We start from the raw sequence: 18,616 nt of genomic DNA, 5'->3' as shown, positions 1-18,616 counted from the left end.
TTTATAAGAACCTCCAGAAGTTTCTATGGCAGGTGGTCAAAGGTGAGAAGCAGGTGATCACCAGCAAAGTCACTTTGGCTCATGGTCATTGCGGTCAGAATATGACAAAACCATAAAGCTATAGCATATTACTATAGGGAAGGTTTACATCCCTGTTTTTTGGCTATATTTCCCTTCATTTGGGGTACAGTCACACCTTTATGTCACTGTGGCATGCTTATTCTGTTTAACTCAATGGAAATGCATTAATTAGGACTCAGCGTCATTTAACGTTGGGCACAAAGTCCATTGCAACATGGGATAAAAGCAACAACGCAGATCAATGCACAGTGACATTCTATTGAATGTAATTCTAATAATTTCAGAGGGAATAATTCATAGTTGGGAATTTAGACACAAAATAGGAAATTTCTCTTAGAGAGTTGTCACCAGAACACCTATGTGTCCCCAATGGAAGATTTCCTTTATAATACCACCTGGGTGACAACTTAAAGTATACCTAAACTCAACATTTTTACTTTACATGGAAGGGTAGACAACCAAGGGTAAAGAGATGCCAATCTCACGCATGCGCAGATGGATCAGCTTTTTTTTTCCCCTTCACAGCGGCTACATCACCTGATCTCACATCTGTGCAGTGCGAGATCTGGTGACAGATTAAGCAAGATCAGGTGCAGAAGATGGCGGCACCCAGCGCTTCCTTTGTGCTGGTTCGAAGAGAAATCCCAGGACGACGCGGGACCGGATCGCAAGAAGGACCAGCACCATCAATTAAAGGTAAGTGTAATTTTTTTGTTTTTAGTTTAGTATAGTTTTAAGTGGAACAATACTTGTTGGTGGGTGGGGAGTTTCTGTTGTAATCAGCAAGTATGCGCAGGATACTGGATGATTATGACACAGGCTTACCAGTGTCCTGTCATTGCTACACCCTTGGAAGACACCATATTTGCCACTTACTCCATGACGTACCTCTAAGTGTATGACAGTCCTCTTCGGCCATTGGATGACCGCTGATGATGCATGCACAGGTGTAACATTGTCCCCAGGTAATGACTCTGTATGCCGCAGCTGAGAAGCTGAGCTCTACACTATGGGATGTGCAGTGTAGGGCTAATACAAAAAGCCAGCAGGAGAAAGGGATTATTTTGTTTTACAAAAGAGTCATTGCATGATTTGTTGTCATTTAGCTCTACCTCCTGGTGATTTTTTTTTTTAGTTTAGGTACACTTTAAAATGTTGGAATTCTTGCCTCATTTATTCATGGTGCCACTATCACCAGGACACACATAGAAGAGAACAGGGACACAGCAAAAAAATCAGACAAGGTTCTAACTTTTTACAACTGTATCCAGAACTAAAAAAAAATGTTTAACTTGAAATACATTTTAGGAATTTTATGTGTAACTATTTTTTATTAGAAAGTTTTGCAAATACCAAAACGAAATTGAGCAAACAATGAAAACATAACAACAATATATTAAAACCATAAAAAAACAGAAAACTGAAAAATAACTAAGATAAACATTATATTGCATTGCATGGCATGCAGAGTAAGGCTGTGTTCACACTGTTCATGAGGTTGTGGTGGGACACTACATCTACTGGACCACTCACTGCCACCCCCCTTTATTTTCTATGTGACGGTAGGTCTGCAGAAGCAAAAAAAAAACAGTTCTGGTGACTGGCACTTGATCCAAACAGGATTGCTTGATCCCACTGTTTGTCTGAACCTGCCCTAGGAAAATGAATTATATGTGAAATCAACCAATGTGTTAATAGCTTATACAACATCTAGATTATTTTTTTCCCAAAAAGAACTAATATGGGGGCATAGAAAGTGAGGTCAAATCTGTGGATGTCAAATGGGCATTAATACCACCTACTGAAGATCCTTTAACCCCGTTTCTGATGTTTTCCAGAGCAAGATAATCTATGTACCAAAGAATAAGCTTTTTCAGGTTCTCTGACACAAGTCCTCCAATTCTGTCTAAACAACTATGTATAAAATAAGGGTTTCTAGTTCTCAGATATGAGTTACTCCATTGGGTAATTTTATCAGTCTGCAATAAAAGGCTTTCAAATAGGGTAGGGGATATTTAAGACTATTCAAAGTGTATGAAGATAAGTGGATAGCTGTCGATAAGCTGTCCATGAAGTATCCTTCAGATTCTGTAATTTTAGGAACATTTGCATCGGCTGTAATGGCTTATTCCATTAGACACCTACTGCCTATATGTGCAACCTCCCTTGCGTAGTGGCAGGCGAGTGTTTTCCCTCTGGTTTACTTCATTAAAGTTGGAGCTTTGTTCCCCAGACACTCATTGGACCATAGGGTATCTACCTAGGTTGCCTTATAAACAATCTGACGCTTCTAAAGCTGCGTACACACGTCAGATTTTTATCGCCCGATAATCGGCATCGGCCTGATATCGGGCGAAAATCTGGCATGTGTACAGTCGGCGTCGTCCATCGTCCGAACGACCGTTCTGGCGGATCCACGGACGATGAACGACGACCGATCCTTATGAAAGGGAAGGGGGAGAGCGCGCAGCAGGGTGCCGCTCCGTCGCTCTCCCCCTCCCCTCTCCATAGAGCAGAACGGTGCTGTATGTACAGCACCGTTCATGCATCGTGTAGTCCTTTGTCGTTGGAAAGGATCGTGAAAGATCCTTTCCAACGACAAAAATTGCACGTGTGTACGTGATTTTGCCTAAACACCCATGTCAGTGGATTCAGAACTTCTGTATGGTGGACAGAGATTCCACAATACACATAGTGCACTTCATGTACATCAAATCATAGCAAATGTGTTTAGTCTGTACTAATATTTGCTCATGTTCTAGTTTGGTTTGTATACTGGAGTCTTTGTTTTCTATAGCAATGAAGGTTTCTGCACACCAGCAGCTGCCAAAAAACAGACAGGTGTGAGGTCATTCACTACCAATAATGTAGGAACAGTAGCCATGATGGAGTCTGGGCTACTTACTCCAAAGTAGAGGATCTCTACATGACTTCTGTCTGGTCGCTAAATGTTGTTATCAGAGACAGAAGAGAGTTTCTACCCTTGTCTTCCTCTAGCTGACTCTGTATTAAATGATGAAAAATGATGAATTCGGCAAAAGAAGACAATAGTAAAAGATCTCCTCTGCCAGCTCAATTTACAACAATGAGCTGCTGGTGAAGTTACACTCACAGGTGAACCGCAATGGGTCCACAGTAACAGAGGGCTGAGGGGCTTCTGATATGGATTCTGATTAGGACTATTATTGACAGAGGAGCTCCTAATGGAAAACTGGTACTAATGGAAAAGTGTGAATGATGGGCAGACTCTGTCTCTGATGTGAAGTTGGGGTCTGATGTAAAGTGTGAAGCAAAGGAGGACTCTAATTTTGAAGGGGGAGATCTCTTGTGAATGGGGAGGGGGGGATGCTGTTGAAAGGGGTGGTGAAGAATGAATGATAAGGAATGAACTATGATATTAAGAGGTGCGTCAGATGCTGAGAGGGCTCTACTTCTTGAAGGCAATTGTCTTAAATTAGCACTTTGACTCAAAGATTTCTAGCTAGAAGACCATCATTGGTGGTGCAGAGTTGCCATAGAAGGGAGTGTCCAGATCCAAATTTGGCCCAAAGGACTTTATATTGAGAAGGATGAGTACTTAATATCTAACTTGCCCCCAAAACCCTGGATGTAGGATGTATGTTGATTAGATGGGACCCATTGACCTGGGCAGAAATAGGAGGCTTGTCTTCGTTGCGCTAACTGGCTTAGGTCTGAGCATTGAATATCTATGTTGGGCAACAGGCACCTTACAGATACTAGTACATGCAGAACAATTCCACTATTTTAAGAAAAGTAAAAAGTTGTCTATCCTCTTTTCTATAGAATGAACCATGAGAGAGTTTTTGAGCATCACAAAAGTTACTATTAAAAAACACTTATGTGCAATGTATAATAGATTAAATAGTTACTAAAAGTTACTATTTAATCTATTATACATTGCACATAAGTGTTTTTTTTTTCATTCGGATCTGACTCATTGGGAAGCCTAAATAATACCCAAACATCTTAAAGTACAAGGGCTTTATTAACTATCTCTGCTATTGCATACACCACATGCTTTTTGGTAGCAGATGACCTTATAAGCAGGGGATATGATATTCATTGGTGATCCACAAATCTAAAACGTAAGGGAAGTTCAGGCACCAATACCATTTAGGGGACAATGAAAACAGTTGTTGGACATGTGCTAAGGGAATACTTCTTTCATATTATGTGAAAGATTTGACAGCTAAAAGATAGAAAAGTCATAAACAGCCAAAAATTTGCATTGATTAATGATAGAAAATCTCTAAAGCAATCATCCACTTCAAATAATCTGCCTGGTAATCTGCGTAGGTACCTTTACACACATTAAAATAATTTTAGCACCTGGGGGAAATTTTTGGTAACAAAACAATTAATGTATGGTCAGTGCATTAACACACACAAAAATGGTTCATGTTTAGTTAAATTTATTGATTCTTAATTCATTCAATCAATCTGTTTTCAGGTTTAATTCAATGAAGTTGAAGAGGCACAATTTTGTTTTTAATTATCTGTAGGGCAGGTAAAAAAAAGTGTAATACTGCATGTGCAGTGATCAGGAAAAAAGGAACAGTTATTGCAGAAGGGACATTGCCTGTCCCTTTCTGCAATAAAACCCTGCCTGATCTCAATGGTTTAAAGTGGAACTTTAGTTAATTTTCTGTGCAGTTTTAGAACTCTTCTAACACTTTAAAGTGTACCTGTAATAACTCACACAGCCAGTTAAGGACTTCGGGAATACAGATTTGGGTTATCAATATGCCAGAAAAGTGAAATCACTACAGCTGAAAGCTCATTCAGATAAGCTTGTGGAGATGAGATGAAATGTGTTTGTCAAATTTACCAGTTCTGATTGTATGTGATGATTTATTGCACGTGGTGCATTATTACTCTTTGGGCTTTATTTAAAAAACAGGGAATCAGACATTTCCTTGTGGGAACCTTCCAGGTGTATGTGTTTCAATGACAGTAAGTAATCCCTGTTATGGAATGTTTGAAGGAATGTTAGATTCCCTGTTTTATAAATAGAGCCCCTTTGTACGGTTTCATATGCTTCATGAAGCCACAATTTATTTTATTCATAAGGATGCTGTAGGTTCCATTTTCTAATATCTTTGTGCTTGGATGCACCATGGAACAGCAGTTAAAACACATAGATAAAGATGTGTTAAAGAGAAAAAAAATACACAAAATTGTGACAGGTTTTTACAATACAATTTGTTACGATAGTTATCCTTTAATACAAGAAAAAGTAGATACAGACATGGTAATCACTCAGTATGCCCTTCACTCCATATACTGCATACAAACTAAAAAGTAACTTAAAAGTCACCTAAACATTGATTGCATCCTGGCACGGGCTCTGAAGCAACAAGTAACATTTTAAGATGATTGTCATGTGTATCAAGGTTCTAGAATGTATGTATTCTGAAAATCCTGAGAATGCTACGGGACCTCCATTATCATAAGATCCCAGCAACAAACCATCTCTCTGTTTTAAACCCAAAAGTGCTCACAACACTCTAGTTTCACCACTTCCATCACTACTCTGATAGCAGTGACAAAAAAACATTGGCCCTGATTTATTAAAGTTCTCCAAGGCTGGTGAGGATACACTTTGATCAGTGAAGCTGGATGATCCAGGAAACCTGGAATTATTCTGGTCCAGGAGTGAAAACATTTGGTAGCAAATTACTTTGAAGAAATTTATTCCAGGTCCACTGTAAGACAAGTCGTGTGTGAGCATTACTGTGCTAGAATATTTCCTGCAGTCTTCTAATCAGTCCAATGTTTTCACCTAAAAGCCCTGTTTCTCCCCTTAGGGGAGCAGATATTTCAGTTTTGAGCAGTTTTTTAGGTAATGATGTGTGGACACCACTCACTCCTAAATATTGTGAACTCAACCCATGTGATAATAGGACCCTGTAATGCGCTTGTAAATGACAGGCTAGGTGTAAAGAAAATAGGATTGAGAGTTCTACTCACATTGTACCAAGGAGATTTGAGAAGGGGAGTTATATATATATATATATATATATATATACACACACACACACACACACACAGTTAGGTATTTTTTGTAATTTTGGTTCTGTACATTACCACAATTGATTTTAAATGAAACAACTCAGGTGCAATTGAACTGCAGACTTTCAGCTGTAATTCAGTGGGTTGACCAAAAAGATTGCATAAAAATGTGAGGAACAAAAGTTTTTTTTTTACACAATCACTTCATTTCAGGGGCTCAAAAGTAATTGGACAATTTACTCAAAGGCTTTTCCATGGGCTGGTGTGGGCAATTCCTTCGTTATGTCATTATCAATTAAGCAGTGGTCTGATTCCGTCCAAATTTCCATGCAAAAAGTGATACAATTTTTTTGCATGGAAATTTATTTTACATTGTAGGCTATAATTATTAGCAAAACTCACGGAAATATCTCCAATAGTTAATACATTTAATAATAAATATAAAAACTTTTTTTTTTTTTTTAAATAAAAAGCAATAAAAAAAATACAGTTTAACATGCAACATGTGTTGACCACAACCTTTTGTCAAACTGCCTTGTGTCCCTAACCCCCGTCCTCTCCAAAATCACCTCCCTAGATGAAGCTGTCACCATGTTAAACCACTCTCTTTCCTTGGCTTTGGATAATGTTGCCCCTGCCACCTTCCGCTACCCCAGCTCTGCCAACCGCAACCCTGGCACAACAATCACACCAAACAGCTACAAAAGACTGATATGTCTCTAAACCTCTTCCACTGAAACAGCCGTTACTAAAGTGGCCAATGACCTCATCAGAGCTAAGTCTCAAGGCAACTTTTCCCCGCTCCTTCTCCTTGATCTTTCCTCTGCCTTTGACACTATTGATCACCCCCTTCTAATACAAATCATGCGCTCCATTGGTATCTGTTACACTGCTCTCTCTTGGTTTGCTTCTTATCTGTCTGACCGTTCCTTTCAAGTTTCTTTCAATGGTAACTCCTCCTCGCCCACTCTCCTCCCTGTTGGTGTTCCCCAAGGGTCAGTCCTTGGACCGGTTCTCTTTTCTCTGTACACCTCTTCTCTCGGTAGTCTCATATCTTCCTTTAGCTTACAGTACTATCTGTATGCAGATGACACTCAAATCTATCTGTCCACCCCTGACCTGTTTCCCCCCAGTCCTGGATAAGGTCCCATGCTGCCTGTCAGCCATCTCATCATGAATGTCTGACTGATTTTTGAAACTCAACCTGGATAAAACAGAACTCATCCTCGTCCCCCCTCAAATTCCAAATCTCCCCCTGACATATATCTAACTGTTAACAACACTTTTATTCGGCCCTCCCCTCAGGCACGTTGTCTTGGTGTCACCTTTGATTCTGCCCTCTCATTTACCCCCCATATTCAGAACATTTCCAGGTCCTGTCACTTTCACCTACGCAACATCTCCCAAATCCGCCCCTACCTGTCCCGAGACCACCAAACTCATTGTACATGCTCTTATCATCTCTCGTCTGAACTACTGTAACCTCCTCCTCTCTGCTATTCCACTAACACTCTCTCCTCTACAATCTATTATGAATGCTGCAGCCAGACTCATCCATCCCTCCGCTCCTCTTCTGCTGCATCTCTTTGCAGATCTCTACATTGGCTTCCATTTCACCTTAGAATCAAATTCAAGCTCCGGTGCTTTGCCTTCAAATCCCTCCACAGTTATTGTCCCACTTACATTTCTGACCTGGTAAAAAAGTACTCCCCCAGCCGCTCTCTCCGCTCCTCCAATGACCTACTAATGTCTTCCTCACTCATAACCTCATCACATGCACGGATACAAGACCTTCTAGAGCTGCCCCAACTCTCTGGAATGGTCTTCCTGGTCCTTTTCGGCTCTCTTAAAAGAGCACTCAAAACCCATTTTTTGCCTACCCATCTTCTTCTGTCTTTTGAAATCATCACTACTTCCCACCACTACATATTCCCCTCCAATTGTGTGTAAATTCCCCCACCTACTAGATTGAAAGCTCTTCAGGGCAGGGTCCTCTCCGTCTGTATCACTTCTACTGCTAATGAGGGTAAACTGCAAAAACAGAAAAAGGAGGAGGAGGTCGGCGTATCGGTATCCAAGTCTACCATAAAGAGAAGACTGCATGAAAGTAAATACAGAGGGCGCACTGCAAGATGCAAGCCACTCATAAGCCTCAAGAATAGAAAGGCTAGATTGGACTTTGCTCAAAAACATCCAAAAAATTCAGCACAGTTCTGGAAAAACATTCTTTGGACAGATGAAACCAAGATCAACCTTTACCAGAATGATGGCAAGAAAAAAGTATGGAGAAGGCGTGGAACAGCTCATGATCCAAAGCATAGCACATCATCTGTAAAACATGGCGGAGGCAGTGTGATGGCTGGCAGTGGCACTGGGACACTAGTGTTTATCCATTATGTGACACAGGACAGAAGCAGGACACAAGAATGAATTCTGAGGTGTTCAGAGACATACTGTCTGCTCAAATCCAGCTAAATGCAGTAACATTGATTGGGAGGCGTTTCATAATACAGATGGACAATGACCCAAAACATACAGCCAAAGCAACCCAGGAGTTTATTAAAGCAAAGAAGTGGAATATTCTTGAATGGCCAAGTCAGTCACCTGATCTGAACCCAATTCAGCATGCATTTCACTTGTTGAAGACTAAATTTCGGACAGAAAGGCCCACAAACAAACTGAAAGCCGCTGCAGTAATGGCCTGGCAGGCATTAAAAAGGAGGAAACCCAGCATCTGGTGATGTCCGTGAGTTCAAGACTACAGGCTGTCATTGCCAGCAAAGGGTTTTCAACCAAGTTTTAGAAATGAACATTTTATTTTCAGCTTTTTAATTTGTACAGTTACTTTTGAGCCCCTGAAATGAAGTGATTGTGTTAAAAAAAGGCTTTCGTTCCTCACATTTTTATGCAATCTTTTTGTTCAACCCACTGGATTAGAGCTGAAAGTCTGCAGTTCAATTGCATCTAAGTTGTTTTCTTTGAAATTGATTGTGGTAATGTACAAAACCAAAATTAGAAAAATGTGTGTGTGTTAGTTATATAAGCAGACAGTTTATTGTACTATGTATCCATTTACAGTGCCTGGTGTAAATCTGCACCCATTATATCTTCCACAGTATCATAAAATATCAAAGTTTCTAATATTTGTGTTAAACTTCCCACATTATCATTCTTAAAGTTTTAATGAGAGGTTTTCACTTTTCATTTTCATGTCTGTACTGTTTATTAGAAAGTGATCTGTATTTAACTCATTGTTTACCTCTGCTCTTAAAGACCAACTAGAATCTGCCAAATAAAACTGGTGACATGCATGCGTTTTGACAAAGCAGACTAATAACTCTTCAGCTAAAGTTGTCTTGCTCTGATTGTCAAAATTTAAAAAAAAAAAAGTGTACACTAAGCTGCCCATGTGTGCATATGCAGCAGCTATGTCATTATGAATCAGCCAACGCAGAAGGCCAGAGATTCGGAACTCAGAAGACCAAATGACATTACAGTACTAAAGTGTGCCATAATGTGCAATTTTATTAACACTTGTTAAAGCAGTGATTCTGCTTTTTAAATCTTTTATCAGTCACAAATTGCTTTGAATTAAGTTGGCCAAACCATTGCACAACCATTGTATTATTGTAGCCTTTGTAGCTAAACTTTTCATATAAAATGACAAACTGTACAAAGAAACATTTCTTCATATAATTAGCATCATAATTTACAATACGCTGATCTGTTTTACACATATAACAAAACATTGTTGTAAAGCATACATTTCCTTAACAGACTGTTTACAGGGTAACACTGGGACACGTATTATACAGCATTTAACACAGTACAGTAATTTATAGTCATGAGTTTTGTTTCCATGTTATCTCCACAACACCACAATAAAAAAAAACTTTAGACTCTGGAAGAAGAGGCACCAAAGGAATTAAATACCTTACCCTCCCTGAATTTCTGTAAGACTCCATATAAAGATTATTACTTCCCTGCTGGACTGATACAAAGGCATGGGAAAATAATTTAGAGGGCATCAAAAATAGATTGTTAACCAACTTCATCATGATGATTTCATTTACCTTATTCTATTATTTGCTGCAGAACTCTGCCCCCTTTCACCATAGGAGCTTGACAATATAGATAGATATATATTTGCCATTTTGCACCAACTTTTTGGGATTTTTGTGACAAAATCCTTTTTAAAAGTTATTATACCTGGGTATATTTAAAACATACAAATACACATTGCAGACAATAATCATTATCCTCTGATCAGTAATGATATTTAACTCATGTAATCATCATATAAACTACTCTAGCCAAAAAGTTTATCACTTAACATCAAGCTTTTTGCAATAATTGATGGCTAACATGGAAAAAAACTCAATTACAGATCTCTAGAAGAAAAGCACAGTGTAAGTGTCTGCTGTTGTGTTCATTTACTGTTCCTCAGTCACTCAAGAGAAGGTGCATCCAGTATTTTAACACCATGTACAAGACTATTTGAAGCAGACCTAACAGACCTTGCAGTGTTTTTTCCTCCTTAAGAAGCAGACAATTTTGCATCTTCCTATATAACCAAAAGATTTTGAAATAGTTGGACAAAATGCAAAGACATGCCTAATGTCAAAGGCAGTGAAATTATGTTTTAACATATTTTATCCTCTGCTAGATAAAATTTACATGATAAAAATAGTTTAGCTTGTGACAGGTTTACATGGCAGTCTATTTTATACCATGTACTTAACAAGTTGCTTCTGACATACAACACCAGCTCTTCTTATGTCTGCTCTGTGACAAAATTACATGAGGGCAAAAAAAAAAAAAAGAACAAGCCAACAGGGTCCTCCCTGTAAGAGTCCAGATGTTTGTCTCAACCCACAGCAATTCACAAACAGCCCAACAGCCCATTGCCTAGACCTATTATATTTGCACACCGATAACCACTGGGATATTCCACGTTAAGGGACAGTTTATCAATTGCCTAATTTATCCAAAAGGGAATATTCTCCCACCTCCTGATTGCTCTAATTTTCTGAAGGTACATATTTATTTACTACTTTACAATATGTACATCGAATCTGTTCTTTAGAAATAAATGATCTGCAAAATTAGTAAAACACACTTCAACGTATGTTTTGCCAAACCAAACATAACTTATATTATGCGAACTGGAGTCTGTGACCACAAATTAATTATTGTCATTCCTCCACTGCTCAATCCATTGTGTGATCTGGTCCAGGTTTCTCTCCAGGTCTTCTGGTGTGTTACTTGGCAGCTGATGAACGATTTCTGATCGGTATGACTCTGCTGCCTCTTCATAAATAGTCTGGAAGATCTCACACTGGATGTTGTCTTGAAGTTTTTTCGCCTTGTATCCCCTGTTGTAAAAAATATTTAAACAGGCTTATAAGAAATAAAAGATGACCCTACAGTGGCATGATTGGCACTTTCTATGTGTTTATTTATCAGATCTGGTATTTTGAAATGAAAGAAACATATTTATATTTCAGACAATAAACATAATTATTTGGGCACAAGAAAAAGAGAAGCTTTTAATAGATTTAAAGGGTTCCCTCTCTGATGTTGTACTGTTTAATATTTAATGAAGGGAAAGAAAGCTACTAAAGATATAATGGACAGACACCTAGGCAATTTGGGAATACTGAATTCTCTTTGCAAAAGTAATTCCCAATGGTGCTGAAGCATGCCCCCCCCCCCCATTCCACTTGTCTGTTGTGCATTCTTGTTAGCAGTGAGGCAGACAATTCTTGTGATAAGCCAATACGAATGTATGGAGCTGACAGGTGGTGCCAAAACATGTGCCAATCTTCCATGACCATAAAGTTTGAGGATCTTAAAAAATAATTATTTTGTACAGTTGGGGTCCTACACCAACTAAAATTGCATAAAGTATTGGTCAAGTGGAGGAGTAATAGAGCCAATGTCATTTTTCCTATTTCTGCTCTTTGCCCCTACTGGACATAACTTAGCAGGTGGGTTAAGCTTTAAGCTTGAAAGGATAGCTTCGCCAAACATGAACTGCGGGTGGTGTGGAAATGCAAATTCTTGAGGATACAGAGGATAAAAATCAAAAGCCAAAAACTTTCTAGGTCCTACTAATCCCGCTATCCCTGGCCTGTTGAAAGAAATGCCAGCAGAAGGGGGGGGGGGGGGGGGCTACAGGAAATCTAAATTAATAAATGGCCACTACTGAATATACATTTTTCAATTTTTATCCTCATTTAAACCTTTTTGAGATGATATCTGAACAATCCATCTGTCTTATCCATCAGCTATAAAAGTTACTCTTTAAACAGTTGCTGTAATTTTACCTGCTTTGCAGTCTCTCGTACAACAAGGAATTGTCTGTTCTCAGAACAAACACAATATGGAACCATCTCTCCGGGAAAAAGTCACAACCATGATAGTCTACAATGACTCCACCTTCACCCATTTTATCCTCCAGCTCATCGATAACCTGGAAAAAAAAACAGATGATGATACAGAAGTGTAAACCATACAGAATAGCCCAAGCAGGCAGCTGAAAAAAAATATTTTTCTCCTTTTATAAAGTACATCTCTCACTACACAAATATGTGGGTTGCCAGCACTGGATGCCTTTTGAACATACTATTGGACATATGCATTTAATTCTTGCCTTTATTTTGGTTATTTCATATAAAGTAAGTCCTCCCCGGCTTAGAAGTTTGGATGTAAAGGCAACAGTCTGACTTCTACAGAAATACAGATCTATATATACCCTTAGCTGCCATATCGCAGCATTTAATGAACATTTTTTTATATAATATACTTAGAATAAATTCCACAGGTTAGGTATATTTCTATATATATTACTGACAAATAGCCAACTTTAATTGGCCAGAATACACTAATCAATATATACATTTGAAGAATAGACAACTTACTCGGTCTTCATCAAGAATAGGGCAGTCATATTCTTCATCATAACCTTCATACAAAGTGCCTAAAGGCCAAAGGAGAACATTAAGTTATAACAGTTTGCATTACAGCTTCCAAATTCTAAAGTAGGATTTTTATCTACATTAACAATTATTTCCATATTTAAACAGAGGGCCTTCTGTGTTCCTACCAAGGCTTTAAGTAGTTTTCCCATGCCTACCCAACAGACTACCTAATGCTGAAAGGCAGTAATGATTTTCTAAAAATCCACTTTGAATAAGCACTTTGCTAAATAGGGCTTTGAAATAGGAGTAGATTCCAGATGATCTTTTTGTGGTGCCCCCTTAAAATAAAACATAAGACATATATATTAGTATTTGACTGACTACATGAAAGGAATTTCAGATCAATGTGTGAATGATATATTGATCAAATGTCAGTTGAGAATTCACAACTTTTAAGTAGATTTTTGTTAGATTAAAAGTTTTTATTGAACCTATTGTCTAACCCAGTTTTTTCAAAATAGCAAAACGGGTCACAACTCTGCCTCCCCCACAATCCCCATTCCTTTGTAATACACATGGGATGCAGGTATCTAATTTATTTTGACATTTGATTGTATGTTATGAACATACACAGTGAGCACCAGTACGTAACACACAGAATTACCTGTACCCATCTCCCTGCATACACCATCATTTAACAAATGCAGCATGTAATCATCTCCTTGAATACATCAGAAGCTAACAACACTCTACACCTACGCTTATTGCTGAATACATCAGCATATAACATCATGTCGTTCTAACCTTACCTTTCATGCTGAATATAAAAGCATTGGAGTAAAAGGAGGCACCAAAAGTATTTTTGTGCATGAATGCAATGTGTTTTAGCTATTATATTACTTTGAGTTTAGTATTACCTAAATGGGTCAATTTACTGGAACAGCAGATAGTTATTCACAAAACAGGACTAATTTATTTACACAGGAACTACATGCCGTTATCATACAGGGCAATCATACTGATGATTTTGATATGTAACTGTTTTATTAAAAAAATGGATTCTTTAAGACATTTATGTTCCTACCTTCCTTTGCCAGTTCTCCAACATTTACATATGTCAGGCCACATCTCTCTGCAAGCTCTTTGCCAAGAGTTGTCTTTCCAACACCTGGAGTCCCTGCAAACCAAACATCATAAGAAATACAAGTGTTACAAAAACAGAAGGTAGTTATGTCCCAGGAATAGACAATGCAGAATGTGAATAAAACGTGGGATCCGTCATATGCTTCTTTTGGATTTGTCCTAGCTGAAGTAGATTATGTATCACACATCTGGTTACAGTGTGTGTTAGAAGTATGTGAAGTTTATGGTGGCTCATGTACTGGGGTTATAACTAAATATTTATTAGGATGTTGAGGTCATTTGAAGATTTTAAACATCAATCTGTGGAAAGCAAGACTGCATATTCTGTCACCTGTGAATAGAATGCTGGGGTGCAACAAGGTATTTTTAAATGTTACATTTAGGGCATGTTGTGGTATAGGGCATCAGTCACCTGTAGGTAACGTTTTGGGGTATACGGGGGCATCAGTCACCTGAAAGTAAGATGTTGTGGTATAAGGGGGCATCAGTCACTTGCAGGTAAGGTTTTGGGGTATAAGGGGGCATCAGTCACCTGTAGGTAAGATGTTGAGGTTTAGGGGGCATGAGTCTCCTGTGGGTAGGACATTGGGGTATAAGGGGGCATCAGTGGGGCATCAGTCACCTGTAGGTAAGGTTTTGGGGTATAAGGGGGCATCAGTCACCTGTAAGTAAGGTTTTGGGGTATAAGGGGGCATCAGTCACCTGTAAGTAAGATGTTGAAGTTTAGGGGGCATCAGTCTTGGCAGGATTTTGAGTGAGCTGGAGTTAGTATAGTTAGTGTTCGGCTACAAGAATTGTGATTCACCTGCAGATAGGATATTGAGGTACTGGGATTGTAATTCATCTGCAGGTAGGGGCACAAGTCACCTATAGGTAGGATATTGGAGTATAGAAGGTGTCAATCACCAATCAGAAGGTTTTTCAGGTCCAGGGAGCCAGCAGTCACCTATAGGCCGAGTGTTGGGGTAATGGGGTGTCACTAACCTGTCAGTAAGATGTTGGGGTGTTTCATTGTCACTGTTCTGTCCTGATCACGGCAGACACGTGTTACACGGATCTACTTCTCTTCTCTCACCACCACAATCACGAGGAGGGGGAGGAGTCAGAACATTACGTCATTTCCACGACCAATCGTACAACACGCTAAAGAGGTAAACTTTGGCATTAAAGCGACAAAAACGATTCAAGAAAAAATTCCATTCAGAAATCGTACTTATGTGTCGCCGCTGGGCAACAGATATAGATTTCAATAAATCATTTCGCTTTCGATTTCTAAATGTAGTTTTCTACCTTTGCCCACATTTAAGATGGCGACCCCCGCCTCCACGAGCCGTTCTACGGTGGCGACTTTCAAGTTGTCGGCTGCGTCACGCCAGGTTGGTGACGCAAATGTCAGGCGTCCGAAAGCTTGAGAAGTGTATTGTCTGCATAGAATTGTCAGCTCCCCAGCGTTCCTACGTGTACGGGACGGTGAGTGACTGGCCATTTACCGAGTATTCGGCGCCTGGAGCCGGCAGGACTTATTCTTGGTGTGGTGTGAAAGAAAAGTGTCTCCACCATGTGACTGGCTGGTTCTGGTCACGTGTGTGGAACCCCAGATGTTGTGGAACTGCAAGTTCCAGCAGACTGGTCAGAGGGGCTCGGCTTGTGTGCAGACCAAACCTATAAACCCTGCCAGTGTTATTATGTGCTACCTGTGTCCTGGTGGGAGCTTTTCCTTTACATTAGAGCAGAGTTTATCTACTTTATTAACAATGGGGAACCCTTCTATATTTACTATAAGGAAATGGAAACATGATTCATTCTAAATAGTGCTTTAGGCTGTGGTTAGATTGGCAGTGAGTTTGCTGTGTGGTTACTGATCCAGGGAGACTCTACGTGTTGCACCTACCCATTGCAGAATGGAGTGATAAAGCAACTGGCAAGGTGCCGGCTTCTAGGAACAATGAGGGATCGCTTGATCCTGCTGCAGGGATGAACTTACACATTTGTTAAAATATCTTTGTTAAAAAGCAGTATTAGTTAAAGCGGAACTAAACTGAAAAGAAAAAGAAAATCACATTTACCTTAATCCCACAGATCCCTTGATGGTGCTGGACCTTCCCTTGATCCGGTCCCACGTCGTCCTAGAATTCCTCCATCTGCTGCTTTCTCTTCTGGTCTTCTTCCTATGCCACCTGATTTTGCACTGTGCAGGGGTGAGATTGTGTGTCATAGCACACTGCAAAGGTGGGGGGGGGGCGGAAGCCGATCTGACTGCTCATGCTGGAGATCGGCATCTCTTTCCCCTTAGAGATTGGACATGCGCAGAAAGAGCAGCCAGAGCCTCTCGGCATGTGTGACATAGGTATCTTGGGAGGCTCTACGCGCCCATTTGCGGCAATCAAGATTTAAAGGGGCGGTGCTGCACCCTTTTTGTCATCGACACTTTTGTGTAAAGTAAAAATTTTGAGTTTAGGTCTGCTTTAAATATACACATGAAAGTGGCCTGCATGCAAATAATATTTTTATTTGTCATGAAGCTTGACTAGTTTTTAAGTTTAAATCCATCTAATACATTACAGGTGCATTCAAAGCTTTACGATTTGTATTTTTAGTTTAGAAACCAGCCACATAGAGAAGCCTGTGTCCTGCCAGAAGGGTGCACAGCGAGACTCTAGCTTCCCATGGGTATGCAGCGACTCAATGGCAGAAATCAAACACATCCCCTACTTAGTCAGAACTGTATAATCTTTGGAAGGAAGAGCTATAAGAGGGTGACATTACCCTTTCCCATAGAAAACAAATGTCTTGCTTTGAAGCAGCTGGCAGGTGATAGGTTGTTCTACTTAGGATGTGGCCGGCCTATAGACTCATTTTGTTTTTTCATGTACCAGGAATGTATTCAGCTGATAAAAACAAAGAGTTTAATTTGGAATGATTTTAAAATAAATATCTTCTATGAAATACATAGTGGCTGCCATGTAGAAGTTGCTCAATTGTTATGGGGATCATTAGATTTCACAGCTTTGAGCCAGTAATCCAAAACTGGTTTGGTGTGTTGCAGAAAAGTTAGATATTTATTTTTTATCTTTTTTTTTTAATTTTTTACCTCTGTGTTAGTGAAGTAAAATGCACTTAATAACTTGTTCAATATGCAGCTTATAATCATGTTTGCATGATGGGGGCTGTTCATTTCTTTAACATATTTTAGCTTTGCTTCCTAATAATGCTTTGCTAAATATTTTATCTCACTGCTGAGTATATAAACCCAAGAACAAAAATGTAATATATTGCAGCCTACCAATCCTTAGGGCTGGATTTGTTTTCCTAATTACTCCTTTTTATCACTGGAAGGTGTTATGTAGTTTACAGAAAAGAATGTTTTCTGTGTTGGCTCTGTTTTATTGGATGAGTAATGGTTATCCTGCACAGCCATAGAAACAAATTCAGTTCAGTGTACTAAAAGTTGGGACATTTTTGCATGACCAACAATGTTTTTTTTGTTTTTGTTTTTTTAATCTTTATAGAAAATGTTCTGTGCCTAAAAAACAAAACAAAAAATTTGTTGTTGGATTTAAATATACTTTAGGGTTTCCAAATACATGGCAATTTTCAATTTCAACCATGCAACATTAACTGAGAATCACACATTCAATTGCAATAAATAACTAGGAGCATTTTAAGTTTAATTAGTTTAATTCTCAAATACATTTGTTGTGATCAGTTGACTACTTCAGTGCAGTTTATTAAAAGTTTGAATCAAAAGCAAAAAAAAAAAAAGACACTGTGGTTTTGTTAAAAGCAATTTGACTTTCCACCGGGTTAGATAGAATACTATTATCTCGCATTCCTGACAACTGGACATTCATTTGCAGTAAAGATCAGGTTAAGACAACATCATCAGAGATGTGGTTTTATCTTTTCAGATAACTGATTGGGTAGAGCCATCTTGTGCAGTTGAAGCGAAGTCTCCTGAAATTATTTGCATCACATCAGACTCAGTAGAGATGAATGAAACCCTCTGTAATCCAGGGGGTGTATCTCAAAGGGAATCAGTAAACAGTGCCCTTCAGTAAAACATCACAGTCATATGTACAGTTGGGTCCATAAATATTTGGACAGAGACAACTTTTTTTCTGTTCTCTACATTACAGAGACAACTCTTTTCTGTTCTGTACAATACCACAGTTAATTTTAAATGAAACAAATCAGATGCAGTTGAACTGGGTTTTTTTCTGTTTTTGCAGTTTAAGGATGGCTTGTTTCACCTGCATGGGGAGCAGGTTGTCAAAATTTCCACATACAAGACCACCCCCCCCCTCCTCAAATCCACTCCCAGCCTTTTATCTGCTTAATTGCTAATGACATAACAAAGGAATTGCCCACACCAGCCCATGAAATAGCCTTTGAGTCAATTGTCCAATTACTTTTGAGCCCCTGAAATGAAGTGATTG

At 39.1% G+C, this 18,616-nt stretch overlaps 2 protein-coding genes across 2 annotated transcripts in view; one reads left to right on the top strand and one right to left on the bottom strand.

Moving 5' to 3' along the window:
* Positions 1-9,621: 9,621 nt before the first annotated feature.
* AK6 (adenylate kinase 6) lies at positions 9,622-15,307 on the bottom strand. Its single transcript, XM_072416224.1, has 5 exons — positions 15,165-15,307; positions 14,122-14,214; positions 13,038-13,096; positions 12,444-12,589; positions 9,622-11,489 (listed from the first exon to the last, which is right to left on the bottom strand). Exons 1-5 carry the CDS (start codon positions 15,190-15,192, stop codon positions 11,300-11,302), a joined length of 516 nt encoding a protein of 171 aa, XP_072272325.1. The 5' UTR covers positions 15,193-15,307; the 3' UTR covers positions 9,622-11,299.
* Positions 15,308-15,571: 264 nt separating this feature from the next.
* The window catches only part of RAD17 (RAD17 checkpoint clamp loader component), a gene marked incomplete in the record, with an annotated part of 11,830 nt that continues 8,785 nt past the window's right edge, over positions 15,572-18,616 (top strand). Inside the window, 1 exon segment of the mRNA XM_072413960.1 lies at positions 15,572-15,650.

The sequence above is a fragment of the Pyxicephalus adspersus genome, chromosome 6 (genome assembly GCF_032062135.1).
Source record: "Pyxicephalus adspersus chromosome 6, UCB_Pads_2.0, whole genome shotgun sequence".
Taxonomy (NCBI): domain Eukaryota; kingdom Metazoa; phylum Chordata; class Amphibia; order Anura; family Pyxicephalidae; genus Pyxicephalus; species Pyxicephalus adspersus.
The sequence above is the reverse complement of the archived record's forward strand: the minus strand, read 5'-3'. Positions and strand labels throughout refer to the sequence as shown.

What these genes read in the sequence shown, in the direction of transcription:
- AK6 (XM_072416224.1), bottom strand. Translation starts at nt 15,192, where the DNA reads ATGAAACACCCCAACATCTTACTGACAG. An exon ending in TGGAGAACTGGCAAAGGAAG is followed by an intron (nt 13,097 to 14,121) that starts GTAGGAACATAA and finishes TTTGGCCTTTAG; the next exon opens with GCACTTTGTATGAAGGTTAT. An exon ending in TACGAGAGACTGCAAAGCAG is followed by an intron (nt 11,490 to 12,443) that starts GTAAAATTACAG and finishes TTTTTACAACAG; the next exon opens with GGGATACAAGGCGAAAAAAC.